General features: G+C 45.2%; 1 protein-coding gene across 1 annotated transcript in view; it reads right to left on the bottom strand.

Moving 5' to 3' along the window:
* Nucleotides 1-21,540, bottom strand: part of fbn2a (fibrillin 2a) — a gene marked incomplete at both ends in the record, with an annotated part of 77,968 nt that overhangs the window by 27,094 nt on the left and 29,334 nt on the right. The window contains 21 exons of the mRNA XM_080847181.1: nt 104-226; nt 2,274-2,396; nt 2,783-2,908; nt 3,828-3,953; nt 4,822-4,944; nt 5,214-5,339; nt 5,993-6,118; nt 6,329-6,457; nt 6,575-6,700; nt 6,977-7,204; nt 7,712-7,837; nt 8,353-8,403; nt 9,723-9,860; nt 10,470-10,589; nt 13,684-13,809; nt 15,894-16,019; nt 16,425-16,478; nt 18,145-18,297; nt 19,714-19,836; nt 20,575-20,697; nt 21,271-21,396. Coding sequence (XP_080703307.1) covers nt 104-226; nt 2,274-2,396; nt 2,783-2,908; nt 3,828-3,953; nt 4,822-4,944; nt 5,214-5,339; nt 5,993-6,118; nt 6,329-6,457; nt 6,575-6,700; nt 6,977-7,204; nt 7,712-7,837; nt 8,353-8,403; nt 9,723-9,860; nt 10,470-10,589; nt 13,684-13,809; nt 15,894-16,019; nt 16,425-16,478; nt 18,145-18,297; nt 19,714-19,836; nt 20,575-20,697; nt 21,271-21,396 — 2,622 coding nt within the window. The remainder of the gene's footprint in view (nt 1-103; nt 227-2,273; nt 2,397-2,782; nt 2,909-3,827; nt 3,954-4,821; nt 4,945-5,213; nt 5,340-5,992; nt 6,119-6,328; nt 6,458-6,574; nt 6,701-6,976; nt 7,205-7,711; nt 7,838-8,352; nt 8,404-9,722; nt 9,861-10,469; nt 10,590-13,683; nt 13,810-15,893; nt 16,020-16,424; nt 16,479-18,144; nt 18,298-19,713; nt 19,837-20,574; nt 20,698-21,270; nt 21,397-21,540) is intronic.

Raw genomic sequence — 21,540 nt, 5'->3', positions numbered from 1 at the left:
TTTTTAAGAGTGTGTGTTTCACCTGTGCAGGTAAGAGTGTGCGTTTCACCTGTGCAGGTAAGAGTGTGTGTTTCACCTGTGCAGTTAAGAGTGTGTGCTATACCTGTGCAGGTGACGCCATCTCCAGTGAAGCCCGGTGAGCAGGTGCAGCGGTAGGAGCCGGGGGAGTTCAAACACTCAGCACTGGCACTGCAGTCGTGGCTCCCATCAGTGCACTCGTCCAGGTCTACAGCGAACAAGGCAGAGGAGTTATAATCACATCAATATGGCTTAAGGTAAGGTAGTTTCTTGAGAACATCGTAAGAATGAAGTTTTAAATTAATTTGTGGTCAAATCAAATTAAAGGTGTGGTCATTTTATGGCCAAAACAAGAATAAAGTTGAAATTGTATTTATCTTATAGTATATCGTATGATTATTTTTTTGTTCTTCTGTAGAAGGTATTATGTTGTAATATTCGATGGATCTTTATCTGTACAAACAAAGGGGATTTTTGTGCTATGGCATGGTCATTTCTTGGGCAGATCACAGGAATTAAGATCAATCAAAAGTTAGTCATTTCTTGGGTTCGGCAGCACGGTATTAAATTGCATTATTCTGCAGACATTTCAATATCTCCACAAACCCAGGAGATATCTGAGTCACGACTGTTCTAATACTTTGATCTCTGGTTTGCATTCGAGGATGTCAGCGGTGAGCCGCTCCGAGACATAACATATGCACCCAGCTGTGAATAACATCTCATCTCACCACTGAGGGGCGCCGCAGCTGAACCGGCGACCCGGTCGGCTCCTCAGAAACTCGACGGGTGATGACAAGAGTAACAGCTGACACGCGACCGGCTCACCGAGCTATTTTGTTTTTGCCTCGACCGACTCCCTCTTAAAAGCGCCTGACCTGACTCCAAAAAACTGAGGGCGATTTTTCCACTCACACAGAGGAGTAGTGGGGACCGTAGAGACACGTTTGGGGAGCGAGGAGATAATGCATTAGGCCATGACCCCCACTCACGGTGAGACACAGCGGACCTAGCTGGACAGTAATGAGGAGAGCAGAGTGAGTCACTGTCTGAAGGGTGAAGGCAGAGCGGAGTGGCTTACAGTAACGGTTCCAGCTTTTCACTCACGCCACTTGGATATCAAACACCCGCAGCAGACAGCTGGACTCTCTCTTTCGTCAGTTTTTCTCTTCTCTTTCTCTTTCTCTCCTCTTTAGTTCTTCTCACTTCGACTTTTTCCTTAATCCCTCTATCCCCTCTCTCACATTCTCTATTCATTTGGGGAGAGGAGGTGTGTGTTGTGGGCTGTTGTGAGAATTAATGGTTCTGAAAGACCAGTTTCTAACTGCTGTTTGTGTATTTTTTACAACTAATTTTATAAAAAGTTTGTCTCTGTGTCTGTGTTTTCAGTCCACTTGCCCCTTCCTATTACATCTATTATAACCAGCAATTCCAGCAAGTGGTCAGTTCTCCATCATTTATACCTACCTTTCTTTCCTTCCCTTCTCAAATGTCTCTCCCTTTCTCTTTCACCCACCCACACACACACACACACACACACACACACACACACAGTCTGCCTGCAAGGCTCCAAAGTGCTGGGCCACCAATGAGCTAGGCACAGAAGACTGTAGGCAGCACCATAGATCAAATTGAAACATATCACACACACACACACACACACACACACACACACACACACACACACACACACACACACACACACACACACACACACAGAAACACACTACAAGTGACAAATGAAGACCACACTGAGCTCTAAAAATATCCTTCTTTTTCATTACTGTTCTCTTCAATGTATTTAGTGTAACGAGCGATTGAGAGCCATGGCAAGGAAGTGAGCGCCTGACTGAATCACATTAGCAGGAAGCGTAGACCACACAGTCATTTAAAAGTGGTTTCAGTAACTTCACAAAAGCAATTTTGAATCTTGCATGTGTAATCCAAAGATACCCGAGTGTATTTTGGGGGCATTAAATACATCTGGCGGCCGTACAGTCACCTGATCACACACTGATCAAGTCTTTTAGCAGATGTTTTTTTCCCTCTCTCTCAAAATGGTCTACAGTCCAGTCAAGGCATCTATTTTGTGTGCACGTCTCCTTCATAGGTATTATTGGAGTCCTGATTTTGCCAAGGAGACCCTTCAGTAGTGTCTGAGCCACAGAGTGAGGGGGGGAATGATACTTTATCTGCTGAAGGGGCTTTTGCATGTAGAGGGTGGAGAGAGAATGGAGTCCAGGGCGGGATCTTACCCAGACACTTGACCCCGTCGCCCAGCCAGCCCTCTCGACAGGAGCAGTGGAAGCCCCCCGGGGTGTTGACACAGGTGGCATGGAGATCGCAGTTATGGGCGTCCACCTCACACTCGTCCACATCTGCACACAGAGGAAGAGGGCTTTAAACGTCACCAAGGGACACCTTTTCCAGTCAGCCTTCATTTAGATTACCTCAGACCATACATTTCCCCCTGAGGGGAAACTGATTCACTTGAAAGAGAATGGATGCACTGTTTAGAAGCCTGACAGTGAGTGATATTTCAAATAATTCAATAAGACCCATTATAATAATCATAATAATGGGACTGTTTTCATTTCTGTGTCATCCTAATGTGAGATATTAAATAGACATTAGCAACAACTTTTCACCAGCCAAGTAAAGCACACAGTGTTTGACGACCTGTCCTAAGCAAAACATGTCATTAATAGTTAAAGAGATGAACGAGTGTAATGACAGTCATTAATCACTGCAATCATGATCTGACCTGTGCAGCCAGATGTGCCGATCTTGACGGAGTAGCCCACGTCACAGTGGCAGATGAAGGAGCCCTTGGTGTTCTCACACTCCCCGAACATGCACAGGTTGGCGTTCAGCTCACACTCGTTCACATCTGCAGACGTAAAACACGCGCACACTCACACACGTGTGAAAAGAAACGGCTTACAGATGGGTGTATCCCACAATGCACCACCTCAGCTGGGGCAGATGTGAGCGAAAGAAAAATCGCTTTCCTGGAGAGGCGAAGATATTTTTTACTTCCAGTGAACGCTCACACCAGAACACCACACCGGTTTAGTTGTCATGTCCGTTGCTGCAGAGGTCTATAATTGTGTATTTATTGTTGTAGTTAAGGCCTGGCCATTGAAGTGGTTGTGTGAGTTATGGATGGAGGCTAGGCTGACGTGCTGGGGATCCTGTGTCTGAGTGCCCAGTGGGATAACTGACTACTTTCCCATGTGGGGCGGAAGAGGTGTGTCACACACACACACATAGATTGACACACACACACACACACACACACTCTAATGCAGAAATACCCCCGGCCCTCACACACACACACACATATACACACTAATGCAGAAAGATACACACCCACACACACAAACTTACACAACAATACAGAAGTACACATGGGCACACAAATGCACCAATGCAGAAACATCCCCCAACCTCCCACACGCGCACGCACACACACAGTATACACACACACACACAAAATCATTCACAAATGTGACACATGTAAACACTGTTCTTGCTGCACATTATAGATCATTATTTTTCTTTCATGTGTCATGTGAAGCAGCAATTCATAAACAAACATACACACGCTGGCACACATGCAGAAATAGAGGCACACACAAATCCTTCACCAAGTAATTATTACTATGCCATTACATTTTATTGGGCATTAGGTTGTTGAATTTGAAAGTAGACCTCTGTTTTGTGACCACCGTTTACCCAACAGCCATCCAAGTGCCACTCCACAGTGTATGGAACACAATGACAGTGTACAGCAGGATGCACTGTACCTATGCAGCTCTTCATGTCGAGGGACGCCATGAACCCGTCAAAGCACAGACAGTGGTACTCCCCGGGGATGTTGGAGCACTGCCCTCCATCACAGATGCCAGGCTCCTCCTCACATTCATCCACATCTGAGAGAGGGGGAGGGGGGTGGGAGAGAGAGGGAGGGAGGGAGGGAGAGGGAGGGAGGGAGAAAGAGAGAAGCAAAGAAAATTGAGAAAGTGACTCAGACATAAAAGATGAGAGAATGTGTGTCAGAGAGTTAGTGTGAGCAAGAGAGAGAGTACGAGTGAAATGGAGAGAAAAAGAGTAAGAGAGAGATTAACAAAAGGAGCTAGAGAGAGAGAGAGAGAGACAAGGAGAGCGAGACAGAGAGAGAGAACAGCTGGAGACCAGACCTTCACCGCTGTATTAAAATCACCTCCATGACCGGCCTACTGTTTGAAGTGGAGAAGGCAGGCCATAAAGGACTCTGTCAGTGCTGAAACCTGATAGGAATTTGCAACCAGGCAATTGCCTTTTTTATTTCAAAAATATGCCTTCATTGCACATAGTTCTGGTGCCTTTTGTTTCAACTGGTAGCTCATCTGTACTTTCATGTCCAAAATTTCAATAAGAGTAAAACAAAGGACTAAATGGAATTATTTCATGACTCTCAAGGCTGTCTGCACTGTACTGGAAAATTCCTTAAAAGAACTATTTTGATATAGTATAACACAAGGTAGTATATACGTTCTTACAAAGAATAAATTACCTGGGAATAAATCAGGAGAGTGGTCAAACAAGTTGTTGATGTGAGTGATAGACGATGAAAGAGAATACAGAGATAAAAGAGAGAGAGAGCAGAAGAGAGAGAGAGAGAGAGAGAGCAGAAGAGAGACAGAGATGAAAGAGAGAGAGGGAGCAGAAGAGAGAGAGAGAGAGCAGAAGAGAGACAGAGATGAAAGAGAGAGAGAGCAGAAGAGAGACAGAGAAAAAAAGCGGTCTGTGTTGCTGTACCATTGCAGCTCCTCTGGTCGGGCATGAGGGCATAGCCTGAGTTACAGCTGCACTGATAGCTGCCCTCTGAGTTAGTGCAGTGCAGATCACAGCCTCCATTCTCTATGGTGCACTCATCAATGTCTGAAACACAGGAAGAACAACGCCGCTAGTTACTGTCTCAATCAAAGACTGAGACCGCCACAGAGGAGAGCGATAAATAGGGGTGGGGATGGATGGAAAAAATAAACAGATGATGGCATTTACATATTAAAAAGTACAGACAGATAAATACATTAACATTAACATTGTGGCAGGTAAAATGACCCATTAACATTCACTTTTATAATCTGTATTCTGAATAAATATACATATGTGTACAAAATATGCCGTATGGCTGGGTGAATGCTTACCTGTGCATCCCTGTAGGTCAGGTGTGGGCTGGTAGCCGGAGGTACAGGTGCAGCGGTATGTTCCCACTACGTTCACACACTTGCCGTTTCGACACAGCGAGGAGCTCAGCTCACACTCGTTAACATCTGCACAACAGACAGAAACCTCGTCAGGACACGTCCTCACAGTCCGCACACAGCATTAGCGTGATGAGATCCTCATGACGAGAAAGGTTCATCGCTCTTTTTTAAAAAGATCTTAGGATCCAGCGCCTCAGACTCATCAGTGGGATCATTATCTACTTGGCCTTTTTGACCTCATAAGCCCTAACAGCTCAATTCCATTGTCTTAATCCAACTCTGAGTTCCGGCTCTCGCACAGACGAGAAGACCAGCCAAACTGATGGGGTGGATTTGAGTGAAGCAGACAGCCCGATTTAATTACATCAATTGAAGGACACTGAGTGAAAATACTGGGAGGACAGAGTGTTTGATGTCAAAAGGTGTTGAAAGATTTAGAATGTCCTGTTTTATATGGATATAGAACCTCCTGACCTGTAACAGTATTGCTTGACCTTTCCCACCCAACCAAGGGTGTGGAAGGCTGACATCACTACTTTTTTACTACAAGGGATGATGGGAAAGAATACAGTGATGCTGGTCCTGTCCGGTGTGTGTGTGTGTGTGTGTGTGTGTGTGTGTGTGTGTGTGTGTGTAGGTGTGTGTGTGTGTGTGTGTGTGTGTGTGTGTGTGTGTGTGTGTGTGTGTGTGTGTGTGTGTGTGTGTGTGTTTGCACTCACCCTCACAGGCATCCCCGTCGGCAGTCAGCTGATGGCCATGTTGACACACACACAGGTAGCTGCCATCAGTGTTCTCACAGGAGCCTCCACGGCACAGGCCAGGGTTCCGCTCACACTCATCAATGTCTACAGCACAAAGAAACACACACACACACACACACACACACACACACACACACACACACACACACACACAGAGGGAGAGAGAGAGATAAAGAGAAAAAGACAGAGAGAGAGATTAAAACTGCACACACATAAAAAAGATAAAAACATGGTGCAAAATCTAAGGTAAACAAACTGAACTCGGCACAGCCCTTGCCCAGACGTTCCACTCACCCATGCAGTTCTTCATCATCATGAAGCCGCTCTCGTAGCCATCGAAGCACTCGCACTCGAAGCTGCCGGGCGTGTTCTTGCAGGTCCCATGACCACACAGGTCCGGCGAGATGCGGCACTCCTCGATGTCTGCACAAACACAGAGCGGTCTGACCAAACTCTACCAAAACACGGTGCTCCACTACTCGGCACGGGTCTAACCCAGCTTGAGAGGGTTTTGTGAGGTGTACAACTGAAGGCCTTTACCAGTGCAGTTCCGTTCCTCCATGTCGAGAGCAAAGCCGCTGTCACAGCGACACCTGAAGCTGCCAATCGTGTTGCGGCATTTGCCATGGGTGCAGATGCTGGGGAACACTTTACATTCATTGATGTCTGTCCATAGGAACACAGGGCACAAGGGGTTGAGGCATACTTACATAGCACCTTACATTAAGGGAGGCCTGGACTGTCAGGTTTATACAGAGAATAAGACACACTTATTCTTACTTAGTTTTAATTCAGTAAAGTAGACTGTACATTGAGACTATAAAGCACACTGTACAATGAGACCGTAAAGCAGATGGTACATCTGTAATTGTGTGAACACAAAAATACCTGTCCATGTCATATTTTATTCCTATTCAGACCTCTCTGTTCAGCCAGTCTTACCCTTGTAGAAGGGTCTCCCAGTGAGTACGTCTCCTCGGTTGGCAAAGCCTGGTCCTCGCGGACAGAGGGTGTCATACTCGCGGCTGCCAGGCTCCGGGCAAGCGTCACACTCCTTCCCCCAGGCAGCCCCCACAGTGCAGCAGCAGGCGTCCATACGGAACCTTCCAGACACGGACTGGGTGCAGGTGTCCTCATCGTACGTGAGGTAACACTGCTCCGAGCGGATATCTGCGTGACAAAAGCAACAAAGGCGGCTTCAGAGGAAAATGTCCTGTTTTCGAAAGGCAAACCGCTCCATATCTACGTCAGTTTGTACACTTTCTCTGCAGGTTAAGGACACGGCAAAACACAGATATGAGGCATTTATATTTTGAGAAAAAACAAACAACAAAAGAAAAAACAATCGGAAAAAGCAATTACATGCAGCACACACTTGGAATGATGCAACCCCTCCCACAGATTCTCAACACACCACTCAGCAGATGTTACACATATAACACATCATAGGCGTATGATTACAGCATATCATTTTGCGTGCATTACCTCACAATTCAATCACAGAGACTTGGTCGTCTCGCTAGTTTTCTGTCAACATCTATCTGATTTATCCACACAACATAACCAGAACCAAAGCAAATAACAGCTCAATTAAATTATCATTGATATCACATTAAATGCCCAACTGAAGAATAAATGTAAACAAAAATAGAGATTTGATGGGCCAGAAGTGCTCACCGACACACAAGCGTCCCGTGGAGTCCAGAGTTAGGCCCTCTGGACACTGGCACTTGAAGGAGCCGCGGCTGTTTATGCAGCGGCCATTAACACACACACCGGGGAACACCTCACACTCGTTCACGTCTACAGAACCAGGAGAAATGAAGAAGACGATCCGTCTCTTTAATTGGAAAAATTTGAGTATAACAATTCTGGTGATGATTTGTAGAGTTGTAAACATACTGCGTTGTAAACATACTATCCTTTAACACCAGACATAATTTGAATGATGATATAAGTTTGAGGTGAACATACAGATGTCCTCTTAGTGTGGATGTAGGGTATTCATAAATAAGTGAGAAATTAAAATAAGGAATTTTTCTTGATGCTTTGCTAATTAATGTAATTAATCATGAGTCAAATATGTGGAAATTGCCCAATGACCCACATAGTTAGAAGGGTGGTCATAAAGAGTCCAAGGTTATAACGAGACATCTAAGAAAGGATCTATGTGCTCAATTGACCCTTAGCTTTGAAGAGATCTCCAGGTCAAAAACAGGAGGCCGTTTGCCTTTGAGGGACATACCTGACTTTAGAGAATAAATGAGATTTGTCCCTGGACAGGTAAAAATGATATTCAGAGACAACAAAGGGTTCACCTTCACAGGTGATGCCTTTTGGACGAGCGAACCCTCTGGAGCAAACAGGATCTGTAGGGGAGAGAGAGAGCAGACAAACATATGTTAACATTATAACATAACACTTTATAACATAACACCTAAATTCCAGAGAGAACAGGGACATGCAAACATAATATAAAGAGCTTTTCCTGAGCATACTAGACATAAAGCGCTGTGAATAAAACATTTGCCCCCTGAAAAAGTATTTGCCCCCTCCCCCACAATGTCTGGTGATTTCCATGTAATAGAGCTTCTAAATGGTCATATAAGAGGGATGTTTGTTATGTATGGGAGAAATATACAGCTCATGCAGTGGTGTAAAACAATGCCTTACACAAAACCAAGGAGCTGTTCTGGGAATGTCATTAGCAACAGCAAACACACGCATCTGCTCATGTTTGGGGTATTTTTGCTCCTTCTCCTGTCACCCTCTCAATGATGTCATTTCTCTTTTTTTCACCTCTCGTCTCCTGTGGTTTGGTTTGTCATTAAGCTCTACTGGCAGAGGGATTAGAGGCAGTCAGCGTGTGGCCACCGGGTTGCGCTCAGAGGGGGGGTGCGGGGGGGTTGACTGTGAGAAAGTCAGCGCAGGCCAACCGCTTTCCCAGGGAGTTGGTGAGAGGGGCAGAGTTCTGTGGATGAGACTTCACAGAGGCTTGGGGCTGGGCAGGGAGACAGACCGCACGACCACCCCACCCCCCCTGCACAAGCGGAGCAATGCCACGACCGCTTTTACAACCGCTGTCACGGAGGATATGTCTCCATTCCATATTCCACATATGACCTCCAATGGGTAAGCTTCTTTTGCACTGAGCTGTACTCCCAAATGTGACGGGAGTGTGTGTGGATACCTAACCCACACATTCACTCATGCCCCCTGCCAAGGCCATTCTGTACCAACACACACACACACATGCACCCATCCCATCCTAGCGCATACTGTTCTAACCCCCCCCCCACACACACACACACACAAGCCACCCCATCCAGGCACATCTAACATTTGACTAAACTTAAGTGTCTGCACAAGCAATTTATTCAGTCTGACAGCTTTGAGACCCTCAACCTTGGGTAAATCTCACTTCTCTGGTCAATATTAGGCTTTTCTTTGAACACACACTAAATAGTGCTTCAGAACCGTCTGATTGATGTGTGATCATAACACAAATATTGAAAAAAAGCATGGCACCTCTGAGCTCCGAAACAGTAGCGCAGCGAAAAAAAAACCAACAATCAGGTCAATCTGCCAAACCATGTTCTCTCTGAACATGCAGTCTGTTATGCGGTTATAATGTAGAACGGCTGTGGCAGGCATGATGTCATAATGTGTAACGGGTTGGTTGCCGTACCGATCTCGCACTGCTCGCAGGGGCTGCCCCAGGCGGCCCCCAGCGTGGAGCAGCACTCCGACTTCAGTGTTCCGCCGTTGATGTTGACCTCACAGCGGCCATCTTGGATGTTGAGCCAGCAGGTGCCTTTCAGGCTGTCTGTAAAAATAGGGAAAGACGCACACACATGAAGAGGGAGACGAAAGAGAGAGAGAGAGACCAACACACACACACACACACACATGGGCACACATACAGCACGGTGGATAATGTGGACTTCAATGGGCAGTTTAGATGTTGAAAGTGTATTAAAAGTATATGAGGCATGTAAAATGAAGCCTGGATAACATATTTTATCGTGCATAACATATTGTGCAAAGTGTGTGTGTGTCATTGGCTATAAAATGTATGTAAGTATTTATATGCTGGCTTAATACGGTATAAATTAACTTGTGGAGCTTAATGGATGGTTGAACGGATTTCATTTCAACAGGTTAAAACAGGGTGAATGTGTGTGTGTGTGTGTGTCTGTGTAGAGTGCAGATGTGTTGCACATACACCAGTGTGTATGTGTGTTGAATGTATCTGTGTGTGTGTACCCGCGCGTGTGTGTGTGTGTGGGGGGGTATGCGTGAGCATATGCATGTGTTTACCAGTGGAGATGTACGTATGTGAGTGTGTGTATGCACATGTATGAGTATCTGTATGTGCATGAGTGTGTGAGCGTGTATATGTGTTTTGCGAGTGCACACGTATTCATGCATTTACCAATGCAGATGAGTCCCGTGGGGTCAAGCTTGCTGCCTGGCGAGCACTCGCAGGAGAAGGAGCCAGCATTGTTCCTACACGCTCCGCTCACACACGGACTGGTCTCACACTCATTCACATCTGAAACAAAGGAGCCAGAGTTGAACACACACACACACACAACAGGGGAGGACCCACCACGCACAAGCAGGAGGTAAGAAATAAAGAGCACTGTCTCTGAAAAGAGATCGAGGAGACCTAGGAGGGATAAGAACACTGTTCTGGATGAGTTGCAACACTTGGCTTCTCTTTTAACTGACACTGAACCATGTTATAGATAAGTGAAATACAACAATATTTACAAGCATTTGGAAAGCACCACTGGCTTCATTGCACAAATCCACCTTACTCCATGCAGTGTACTCTCCAAGAATTGTAGTCAACGGAAAACAATTCGATTGCAACACTGATAGAAAACATGCTGTAGTTATCAGAGCCAGTATTAGTATTACTAAGACTTCAAGTATGTCTGGGGAAAATGTTGTGAGGTAAAAAAATCTGTCTTAAATTTTCTAGTGAATCCAAAAAACCACATGGAAGTTGTTGAGCTTGGGATTGCTCAATTTTTTATAGTAAGGGACCTGTGTAAGAACCTGTGAGTCACTGTACAGTCACTTTGAAAGTTTAGCATGGGGGCGCTGTCTTACACAATCACATACACACACACACATACACACAAACATACACACACACACATACACACAAACATACACACAAACATACACACACACACATACATACAAACATACACACACACACACTCACACAAATGCCTGTGCCAGATGGCTCATTCCTTTCTCTCCTGATGGTAATAGCTGAGTATTCCGTCGAATAGCCGTGTGTGTGTGTGCTGTTATGAGCAATACAACCTCAACCAAGGTTGGGTAATACAGTAATGAGTAGGGTTATATAGTAATGAGTAATACTTTCTCAACCATGACTGGTCAAATCTGTGTACACCCGGATCATTGGCGACATACAGTATATAGAGGATATATCTCAGGCAGCTCTCCAAAAGTCTGCAAAATCTTAGGTTGTTTTCCCAGCTCAAAAGAGTCAAGTCACATTATTCAGAACTAGCTTTGAATTGTGTATTGACCAGAATTAGAGAATACAGTCTGTCATTAGAGGCTCAGTATACAATGGTGTAAATCAGGACCAAAGTCCAAACCATCAGCTCCATGATCGGTTGGTTCTTTGGTTCTAACTCGAGTGAGACGGGCCTCGTATGTGTCCCCCTGGTTATGGGTGCAGTTTAAACATCCTGTGGGGGACCTCCTCCAGCTGTTGGACATCAGTGGATGGCCGTCCCTCACAGGGGCCTCCCCACAGCTGCTCAAAGTCAAGCGGTCTCCCCGCGACCGTCTGGTCCGCTCCAAGTTATGGCCCTATAAAACTACAGAGCGGTGTGACCGGCGAGAGGGACCACAGTCCTTCTGTTTTGGTCTCAGCTCCCTCCATCAGCTAAGAGAATCTAGCAACAGTTTGGAGTGTTACCGTTCACTGTCCCGATGGTAACTGTTTCCAGAACCCAAATTGTGGACTTCCAGATAGTGCTTACTGCTGTAACAGTTTAAAAAGGCAGTTTTTAAAAAAGGTGGACTGCTGGTCTCCCTCCCCCTACTGTGATTTCAATGAGCCGAGAGAAAAAAGTGTTCCCACGCAATTAAACGCATGGAATTGGTAAGGCTTCAAGGGCTTCCCTCAGAGCGCAGGTTATACCTATTAACCTGTTAACAACATTTACTGGATTTTTTCCAGAAAGTTCTGTCAGTCAAGAGGACCTCCTAAGTAGCTATTTCTATGCACCTGCAGGGGATAACCAACCTCATCGGTTCAGATACACTGTGCTATATGGACATTCTGAGGTATAAAATCATAATTAACTAGATGGAAAGATATATAAACATACACCTTTTTTAATAAATGAGCTCTCAAAACGAAACAGAAATATGCTGTCAGTCGATATTGTGCTATAAACATGTTTACTCACCAATGACTACAGCAAGATTGGTTTGTACATTTAGGCAAGCATTCCTAAGCTCTGACATCATGTTTACAATGTATATAAACACACCTTTCAGACAAGGTGAAAAAAAGACTGCCCATGTCCATGGTGACATAAGTGTATGGGCTGAAAAACACACATTTTTCATCATGATGCACAGACATTTTTTGGGGTGGGGTTCAGGGTGCAGGAGCCAGAGTAGGCAAAGGTGCATATTAAATGGGAGGAGAGAGCTGGCCGAGAAATGACAAACGTTGGAAAGAGTTGAGTATCCGCGATGCACGCAAGCAGTGTTACCGATAACGCAAGCGTTAATGTCTGGCTATGATGAATGCATGGCCACTTATAAGAGGGTCAATAACGCGGAAAATGTTGCCTGAGGGGTAACTGGAAAGAAACATCTGGTTTGGCTAAGCGCTTACAGATACTAGGAGGCTCATCCAGCTCCACTGTCCACATGCTTTTGCCAGACAGGAAGACGACTGAAGGGGACTGGGCTGGAGCGCATCAGCTGAGGTCAGAGATTAAAATGGCACATGTGACAGCCACGGAGCTGAGGTTCAAAGCCCTCATGTTACGCTGGGAGACACATTTGCGAGACAGATCTCTGTCAACAAGCATTTCTTACATGAAAGGCCAATTAGATTCAGACTGTAAGCACACACAGTGATTACATAATATGTATAAGATATGATGATGTTATAAGTGTTATGAGTAATCTAAAATCCAACAAACACCCCAAATGTGCACAAACACATTTCATTTCCATCATCGACCTTTTATGTGTATTCATCAATCTATTCATTCATCCTGATGTCTAGTTGTTTACATCTGACATTTGTCAGTGCCTGTCTCTGCTGCAGGAATCTACCCTGTGTGACTGGGAGATTGCAAAACAGAGCTCAGCTGAACACCAAAGTTCTTAAGAGGTTCATTTGAACTTGCTTCCACATGACCATCATCCAAAAATTCCCTCCACAGCCAAAAACAAACAAAAAGAAAACATGCCACCTCCAGAGCCTCAGCTGCACTCTCCACCCTTGGCTGTCAGGCAGAATCCTGTCACCGCATGGCTTCTGGCAGGCGGCTGGCTCTACGCCGTACTGTGTCACTTTGCTCAGTTTACTCACATTGCTCAGTTTGTTTGCTTCCTTCTCGCTCACTCACCTTCGCACGTCTCAGAGTCCTGCCTAAAGAGATACCCCTTTGGGCAGGTGCAGCTGTAGCTCCCCGGAACATTCCGGCATAGGCCGTTGTCACACAGCAGACGGTTCGCCAGGCATTCGTCAATGTCTGCGGAGGCAAGGAGAGGAAACAGGGGGAAAGGGCTTTAGTGTTCTATGCTCCGCGCTCACACCTCTAAGAAAATCTCACACAGAGAAGGACCAAACGCTGTCAGCCCGCTCTGACCATGTCCAGGTCAGAGCGGGCCGACAGCGTTTGGTCCTTCTGTGTGTGAGCAAGATGGAAAATTTAACAAACACTTTAATTCTCTTTAGCTGTAAAAGGCACGGGATTGTGAATATTTCGATTACAAGACACCACAAGACTAGATGTGGTGACGTGTATCCCTTAAGATAAACTTCTCAGTGGAAAGGCTCTAGAATCCAAACAGAATGTCCTCAGGTCTGTGCCAAATGGGAAAGCACTCATTAGCACTCATTGTGGTATTATAAAAAGGGTAGAATGATACGTTACATCGTTTGAAGTATTACACCATTATAAACCATTAGAAACACTGACTCATTAAGTGTCTGTAATTCTTCAAAACAGCAGAATCAAGTGTCATCTAATCTAAATGGTTGTCTTGTGTACTCTCTGCACTCTCTATTTGCAGAGACTAAGTAATCGTTTATTTTCCCTGAACTGTCACCATGTCTTCTTTGGTTGTTAAAAGCTCAGTGGAACTGGGATCACGCTGCCTACACCAACTCCCAGTCAAACAGAGAAGCTTAGCAGCTTGGGGAAGTCCGATATAATTGCACTCGGGGAAAAATAGCCTATAAAACTCTCTTCATGGAACATAAAGAGAAGCTGGAGCCCCTCATTGCAGCTGCAGTCGTTACCAAGAATCAGAAAAATGCCACTTGGAATTTACGGCGCTCTTTTAAAAGCTTCGAGCGGGCTGTTTAAGAGGAGTCCCACATTTCCCAGGCACGATGGGAGAACAGACGGAACTCAGCATGAGACAACACGCGAACAGTCCAGTATCCTTTAACACAATGTTTGTTTGCTTTTCTTCCTGTTAAAAACGTTTTTTCCCCCCCTCGTTCCATGCGGATGTGCTGTTGAACGGGATCCCATTGACTTTTGTTCTCTGAGTGGAATCTGCTGCGTCTTGGAGACCTTTGGCTTGATGGATCATTTTAGTGTGCTGCTGATGCTTATTCTATAACTGGCAGTTGAGGCCCACGTCTTCACGTTTACAGTACTGGATACAGGCACGTCTGAAATATGTCTCTGTATCTGCGTCAACGGCCCCTCCAAACGTACAGACACACAGACACACAGACACACACACACACACACACACACACACACACACACACACACACACACACACACACACACACACAAACACAGTCACACATACACAAACACACATACGGTGTTCGTCACACATACAGACGCACCACACACATGCAAACTCTCACACACACAAACACACACACACAAACACACACACACATACACTCACACACACACACACACACACACACACACACACACACACACACACACACACACACAGAAAATGACATCATAACATCTCCCCACTACAAATGAAAAGCCAGTTGGTGTGGTTGTGAAAAGCAGCTGGCTCTCTCTCTCCCTGTCCAGTTGGTTCTGGCGAGGCCATGTCAAGTCTGACTGGTAAATTAGATTGTTTTGACTGGGCAAAGATAGAAGTTGGCCCAGCTCAGGAAGGAGACTGGAGGTTCTGGGCCTCATGTCTGTGCTCCCAGGGTTCAGTGTTTGAACAAAGGGGTGGGGTTGGGGGTGGGGGTGGAGGGGGGGGAGGAGGAGGAGAACTTCTAAATCTGATGCACTACATATGGGGCCACTTGCAGAGTGAAATGAAAGTCTGAAACTACAGGATCAGTGTTCATGTTCATGTTAATGTTCATGTTCAGGGGTATTGTGAAGTATTTAAAGCCGGATAATCTTAATATTTTTTTAAAAGGGAATGTTTTATAGGCCACTGAGGTCTCCGAAAAAAAAGAAAAGTTCGAGTGACTACTTTCCGGTAACACATTTTTAAGTGATCACATCATCCTAGAGCGAGTGTTCCTGTTAGTGTGACACAGACATACGGGAACACTCCTCCGCACTCTGCGTTTTGTTTTCGTTTTGTCCTGTTTCGGCAGCCTACTCACCCACACAGTTCCTGCCGCTGCCATCGGTCTCGTAGCCCACATTACAGATGCAACGGTAGCTCCCCCTCAGGTTCTCACACACGCCATTAGCACAGATGTCAGGGTCCAGCGCACACTCATTAATGTCTGCTCACGACAACACAACACAATGGCGACAACAGTACAGGTACGTCTCAGGTAAAGCCATAAATGATAAATGACAATACAGCAACTTTTTCAGACCAGAACAGACTACTGCACTAAAATGGAGAACATATAGATATAAACAACACATGATAAGAACATATCATAGATACGAGCATATAAAGGAGCAAATGATAAGAACATACTACGTATTAGAACATATGATAAGAACATATCATAGAAATAAACATACAACAACATATGATAAGAACATATCATAGATATGACAACTTTCAAACTTAATTTGTCAAACAATGCTATTTCTTGAGTTTTACTTCTCACAGGAAGCCTGTGCAGAGTAAATGAGTAGAAATGAGTAGAGATGATCTATGACTGAGGATAGCTTACCTGTGCCATCTACTGAGAAGCCGATTCCACTCCCACACAACGCCTGGAATTCAGCTGAGGAAACAGAAGTGAACAAACATAGTACAATCAACACCTACCCTGTCTGTTGGGAATAGCAGGGTCTCAATGTCTCAAGTCTAGACCAAAGTTATTGGAGGGTTTTGAATCTAAGGGTTGTGCTAGATCTTACATCTTATAACTCTCAATGTGAATCATATTTGACCTGAAAGGGTCAGTTTGAACTTGTAAATGATATACCAAAACTTTACTATATGCTGCACATGAAGCTCCATAGAATTATTCTATTTGAAGCTAGCACACCAAAAGCATGACAGTTGAAGCACTTTGATGGCTGTAAAACTGACCAACATTACTCTAAAAGTTCCAGGTACTCATGGTTGTTTATAAGTGTGCGTGAGGCACAGAAGCTGTCGTTTTAATGCACTGACTGGGTTGTCCGCGGTAAGAAGAGGGTTTGGGGTAAAGAGCACAGGTGTTAGTCCATCTGGACGACAGAGGGGGATAAGAGCACAGGAACTGGAAACCACTGGCTGAAAGGAGCTTCAAATCCCGGACCCGTTGAGGGTGAGGCCTATACTCTTAAACTGTCATACCCCACCTAAGACTACAGAATTCATACCTCAAATAAAAAACAAAGCAACCTCCTTAAATTTTGATTTGATTTATTTTCATTTAATAAAGAATACATGAACTACGGTATGCCAAGGCGTGGAAGTCCATTTGGAATCTCTGTCATAGTTATTAAACTGAGGTAAAGTCCCACTGGCCCCACCCCTGAGGGAAATTAAGAAGACTTCCTTCCTGTGGTGAAGCTCTGTGATGTAAAGCCCCTGGAATCTCAAGTTAATCCCCTTCAGCTTCCTCTTCTCACCTCAACTATCAGCCTGACAGAGCAAGGGCCCAGGGGAGAAGAGAGCCCAGGGCTAAGAGGAGAGGAGAGCTGTTAGTGTGCTCGTTTGAAACTCTATTAACTCCACCTCTCCTTACACACACACACACACACACACACACACACACACACACACAAACATCCAAACTGAAAACTGGTGGACAAAGTGGACAATTTTGTTTTTTAATCTATGATTCTCCAAAACATGAAACATATGAGACGTCATTCGGACACTAATTGAATAAGTCAGTGAATCATCCCTCAAAAGCTACAGTGTATGAATAAATGAAAACTAGCTGATGGTATGCGCTGAAAAATGAGAGGAATCTGTTATGACCACATTTGAAAGCTTCTGCTTTCAGCTCACAAAGTAGATCCATGCCTAGCTTTTATGGAAGATCACTTGAAGAGACAGCCAAACCAAGACCTGTAGGCGTAAATCTGTCAAAACACCTGTTTTCCATAGCTCAGCTAGCATCTCTTGGCAGGCTCCAGAAGTGTTTGTTCATTTATTTCAATCTTTCATTCATCTTTCATTTGTTCTTCTCTTTCCCTTTCTCTTTTTCCTTTATTTTCTATAGATTTTTTCCTTGACAGCAAATGATAAAAAGCAGACTTGTTCTTTGTGGGAAAGCAGTGCTATTCTATCCAGTTTTCTTTCAAAAAAGAAAAAGAAATCACACAATTCGGGCAGAGGCAGCCTATAAGCATTCTTCTTTAATTGAGTAAATGTTCTGTAATAGCTTTGGTTTGGCCGAGTGTTGCCATGGCGCGGGTACTGGGTACTGAGGGGGGAGGCTTGTGGTGTACCTGAATTCCGGGCCGGGCAGGGCTGGCAGGGCATGCCGAAGCTGTAATCGGCATTGGCACAGCAGCATTCGGACTTGGTGACCGCTCCCTGGAAGGGGCGAATGCATACCCCCTTCTTGATGCCTCCGTAGCAGGTGCTGCGCATGTGTGTGTCTGGGGGTAGGGGAGAGCGAGGAGGAACACAAGAGGAGTCATTTTAAGGGATCCATCACATCAACATCCAGTCAAGAAAATACACTTGGTGTTCAGCCTTCAGCCTTCTCTCTTTGGTATTGCTTTGAACATTTTGATCATTACTTCAACTAAACCCACAGACCTCAACATAATTCTCAACACAATGCTTGACATAAATCAACTATAACTGGATACATTATATTGAATTAGATTGGATAAGATTACATGACATTAGATTAGATAAGATTGTGTTTAGTAATACTTATTACCTCTGCCAAAGAGGTTTATGTTTCCAGTGCCATTTGTTTCAGCATCAGGATTATATAAAAACTATCAGGCTGATTTTCATTAAACTTGGTGGAGGCGTGTAGCATGGGCCAGAAAAGATCCCTTTAAGTTGTGGAGTGGATCTGAATCACGAGGAGGATCCACAAATTATTTTTCTCTTTCGTTAACATTGATGGGGCATTTGGCCTTGACGGAAGTCTGCGCTCAACAAGTGCCCTTCTAGTTGTATAGAGATCCTAGACTGACATATACAGTAACATCTATATGTTGCCACTTCAACGTCCATTTCACAGCTCTGAGTTTAAAATAAGTCATTAATGTGTGTCAGCCCTTCCCCCCCTAAATCATTTCCTGAAGTGGAACACATCATTAGTTTCCTGAAACTTCTGTGGGGAAACAGGACCAGAATGCCTCCCTCATTCTGACTCACTCACAGCCATTAGAGCCTTGTGTGTCAGAGAGGGTGTTTGGCACCATCACCGCCTGGCCCTTACAAACAAATTCGAAACAGGTTTGGAGTGTCACAGACCTCAGAGTGAGAATGGAGGGATGGACTTGAGGGCGTCTGTGTGAGCGTGTTTACATGCATGTGAAAAAGAAAGAAAAACTTAAAGAAAGATGGGGAAAAGAGGGCGAGAGAGAGAGAATAAAAAAAACTGTGGAATGAATGAGGAAGGGAGGAAGACAAAAAAAGAGATGGGAACATACATAAAAGGCTAAGGTGAGGAATACTTAAAGTGTTTGTAGCTGGTGTGTGCATAACTGCATAACTGTATATTACATTCCAGCACATTCCAACTATTTACATGACCATATAGGGCTTCTCAGTACTGTAGAGTCCATGTTCTATGCATTGATGCTGAAGAGCATGTCTGTTTAAATTTATGTTAGCTAGATTACTGGAGCTGTGTATAGAAAGGATTTCTATAATCCAGGTTGTAGATATGAGAAAGCAGTTGAGTGTGTGTCTGTGAGTGTATGTCTGTGTCTGAGTGTGTGTGCTGTTTCTATGAGAATATATGTTGTGAGTGTGTGTGTGTGTGTGTGTGTGTGTGTGTGTGTGTGTGTGTGTGTGTGTGTGTGTGTGTCACAGGTCTTTTTCCTTACCTATGCAGGAACGTCCGTCTGTACTCACGGCAAGCCCGGCCATGCACTCACAGCGGAAAGAGCCATCAGTGTTAAGACAGCGGCCATTCATACACATGCCTGGGGTCTGACACTCATCAATATCTGTGAGGGAGAGAGAGAGAGGGAGAGAGAAAGGGAGAGATAGGGAGATAATGAGAGAGGGAGAGAGAGAGAGAAAGAGAGAGAGAGAAAGATAAATAATTAGCCGTCTGAGAGGAGAGGAGCAGACAGTAGAAGGTAAGAGGGACTGACCTATGCAGGAGAAGGTGACCTATGCAGGAGAAGGTGTGAGGGACTGACCTATGCAGGAGAAGGTGACCTATGCAGGAGAAGGTGTGAGGGACTGACCTATGCAGGAGAAGGTGACCTATGCAGGAGAAGGTGTGAGGGACTGACCTATGCAGGAGAAGGTGAGAGGGACTGACCTATGCAGGAGAAGGTGAGAGGGACTGACCTATGCAGGAGAAGGTGAGAGGGACTGACCTATGCAGGAGAAGGTGTGAGGGACTGACCTATGCAGGAGAAGGTGAGAGGGACTGACCTATGCAGGAGAAGGTGACCTATGCAGGAGAAGGTGTGAGGGACTGACCTATGCAGGAGAAGATGAGAGGGACTGACCTATGCAGGAGAAGGTGACCTATGCAGGGGAAGGTGAGAGGGACTGACCTATGCAGGAGAAGGTGTGAGGGACTGACCTATGCAGGAGAAGATGAGAGGGACTGACCTATGCAGGAGAAGGTGAGAGGGACTGACCTATGCAGGAGAAGGTGAGAGGGACTGACCTATGCAGGAGAAGGTGTGAGGGACTGACCTATGCAGGAGAAGATGAGAGGGACTGACCTATGCAGTAGCGGCCATTGGAGGCCAGAGTGAAGCCAGGTTTGCAGATGCACTTGAAGCTGCCGTCCTCGTTGATACACATGCCGTTCAAGCACATGTTGGTGCTGGCACACTCATCATGGTCTGGAGGAAGACACCAAAATACCCCGTCAAACCTCTCTGAGTCTGGGCTATTGAAAACCACCCATTGAAATGGTATGGGTTGTGAAACACCTGGCTGGTAACACAGCATCTGTAATACAGCAGCTGTTTCTAGTGCCGCTAGTGCTTAGCTCAGGACATTGTCCTTGTGGTGGAGTATCAGCATATTCTCAGCACATCATTCCCATTAAAACAGCCTGTTTTTGATATTAAACAGATCTGCCTCAACAGGTGCTGTGATAAAGATTCCATTATTTCACTCTGGTTTACCTACCTCCAGCCTAGGCCAAAGTCTTACTTAAATGTGCAGGTGCAACAGTGACTTTTGCTTGATTGACTGCTTTGACCACTTGGCTGCTTTGAGTGGCCCTCCCTCACATTCTGCACAGATGCAGTGGGCAGTTTTTCTTTTTTAACAATCAGCCAATGATCATCTCCACACATCCTTGCGTTACAGCTGCTGACTTGAGTTTGACGTGAGGCTTATTGCCGTTTGCTCCATGTGCCCGTGCGTGCCTGGCCATATGGTGGGGTGGGGTGTGGGAGGCTTCTTACCCACGCAGTTCCTCCGGTCAGGAGTGAGCTGGAAGCCTGCGTTGCAGATGCACTGGAAGGTACCCTCCGTGTTCAGACAGCGCCCGTTGTTGCACAGCACCCCGTTGTGCAGGCACTCGTCAATGTCTGCGGAGGAAATTACATCATCTCCTTAAAAATGTCTGCAGACTCAGAAAGGCGCAGAAAGAACAAAGGGTCTCTGGTAGACACTTGTTTCTAGTTTAAGTCTACACACACACATTCCTAGAAAATAGCTACAATAAGTATAAT

The sequence above is a fragment of the Sprattus sprattus genome (assembly GCF_963457725.1).
Source record: "Sprattus sprattus genome assembly, chromosome: 11".
In the NCBI taxonomy this organism is placed as follows: Eukaryota; Metazoa; Chordata; class Actinopteri; order Clupeiformes; family Clupeidae; genus Sprattus; species Sprattus sprattus.
Note: the sequence above shows the minus strand (reverse complement) of the source record. Positions and strands in the feature narration are given on the sequence as shown.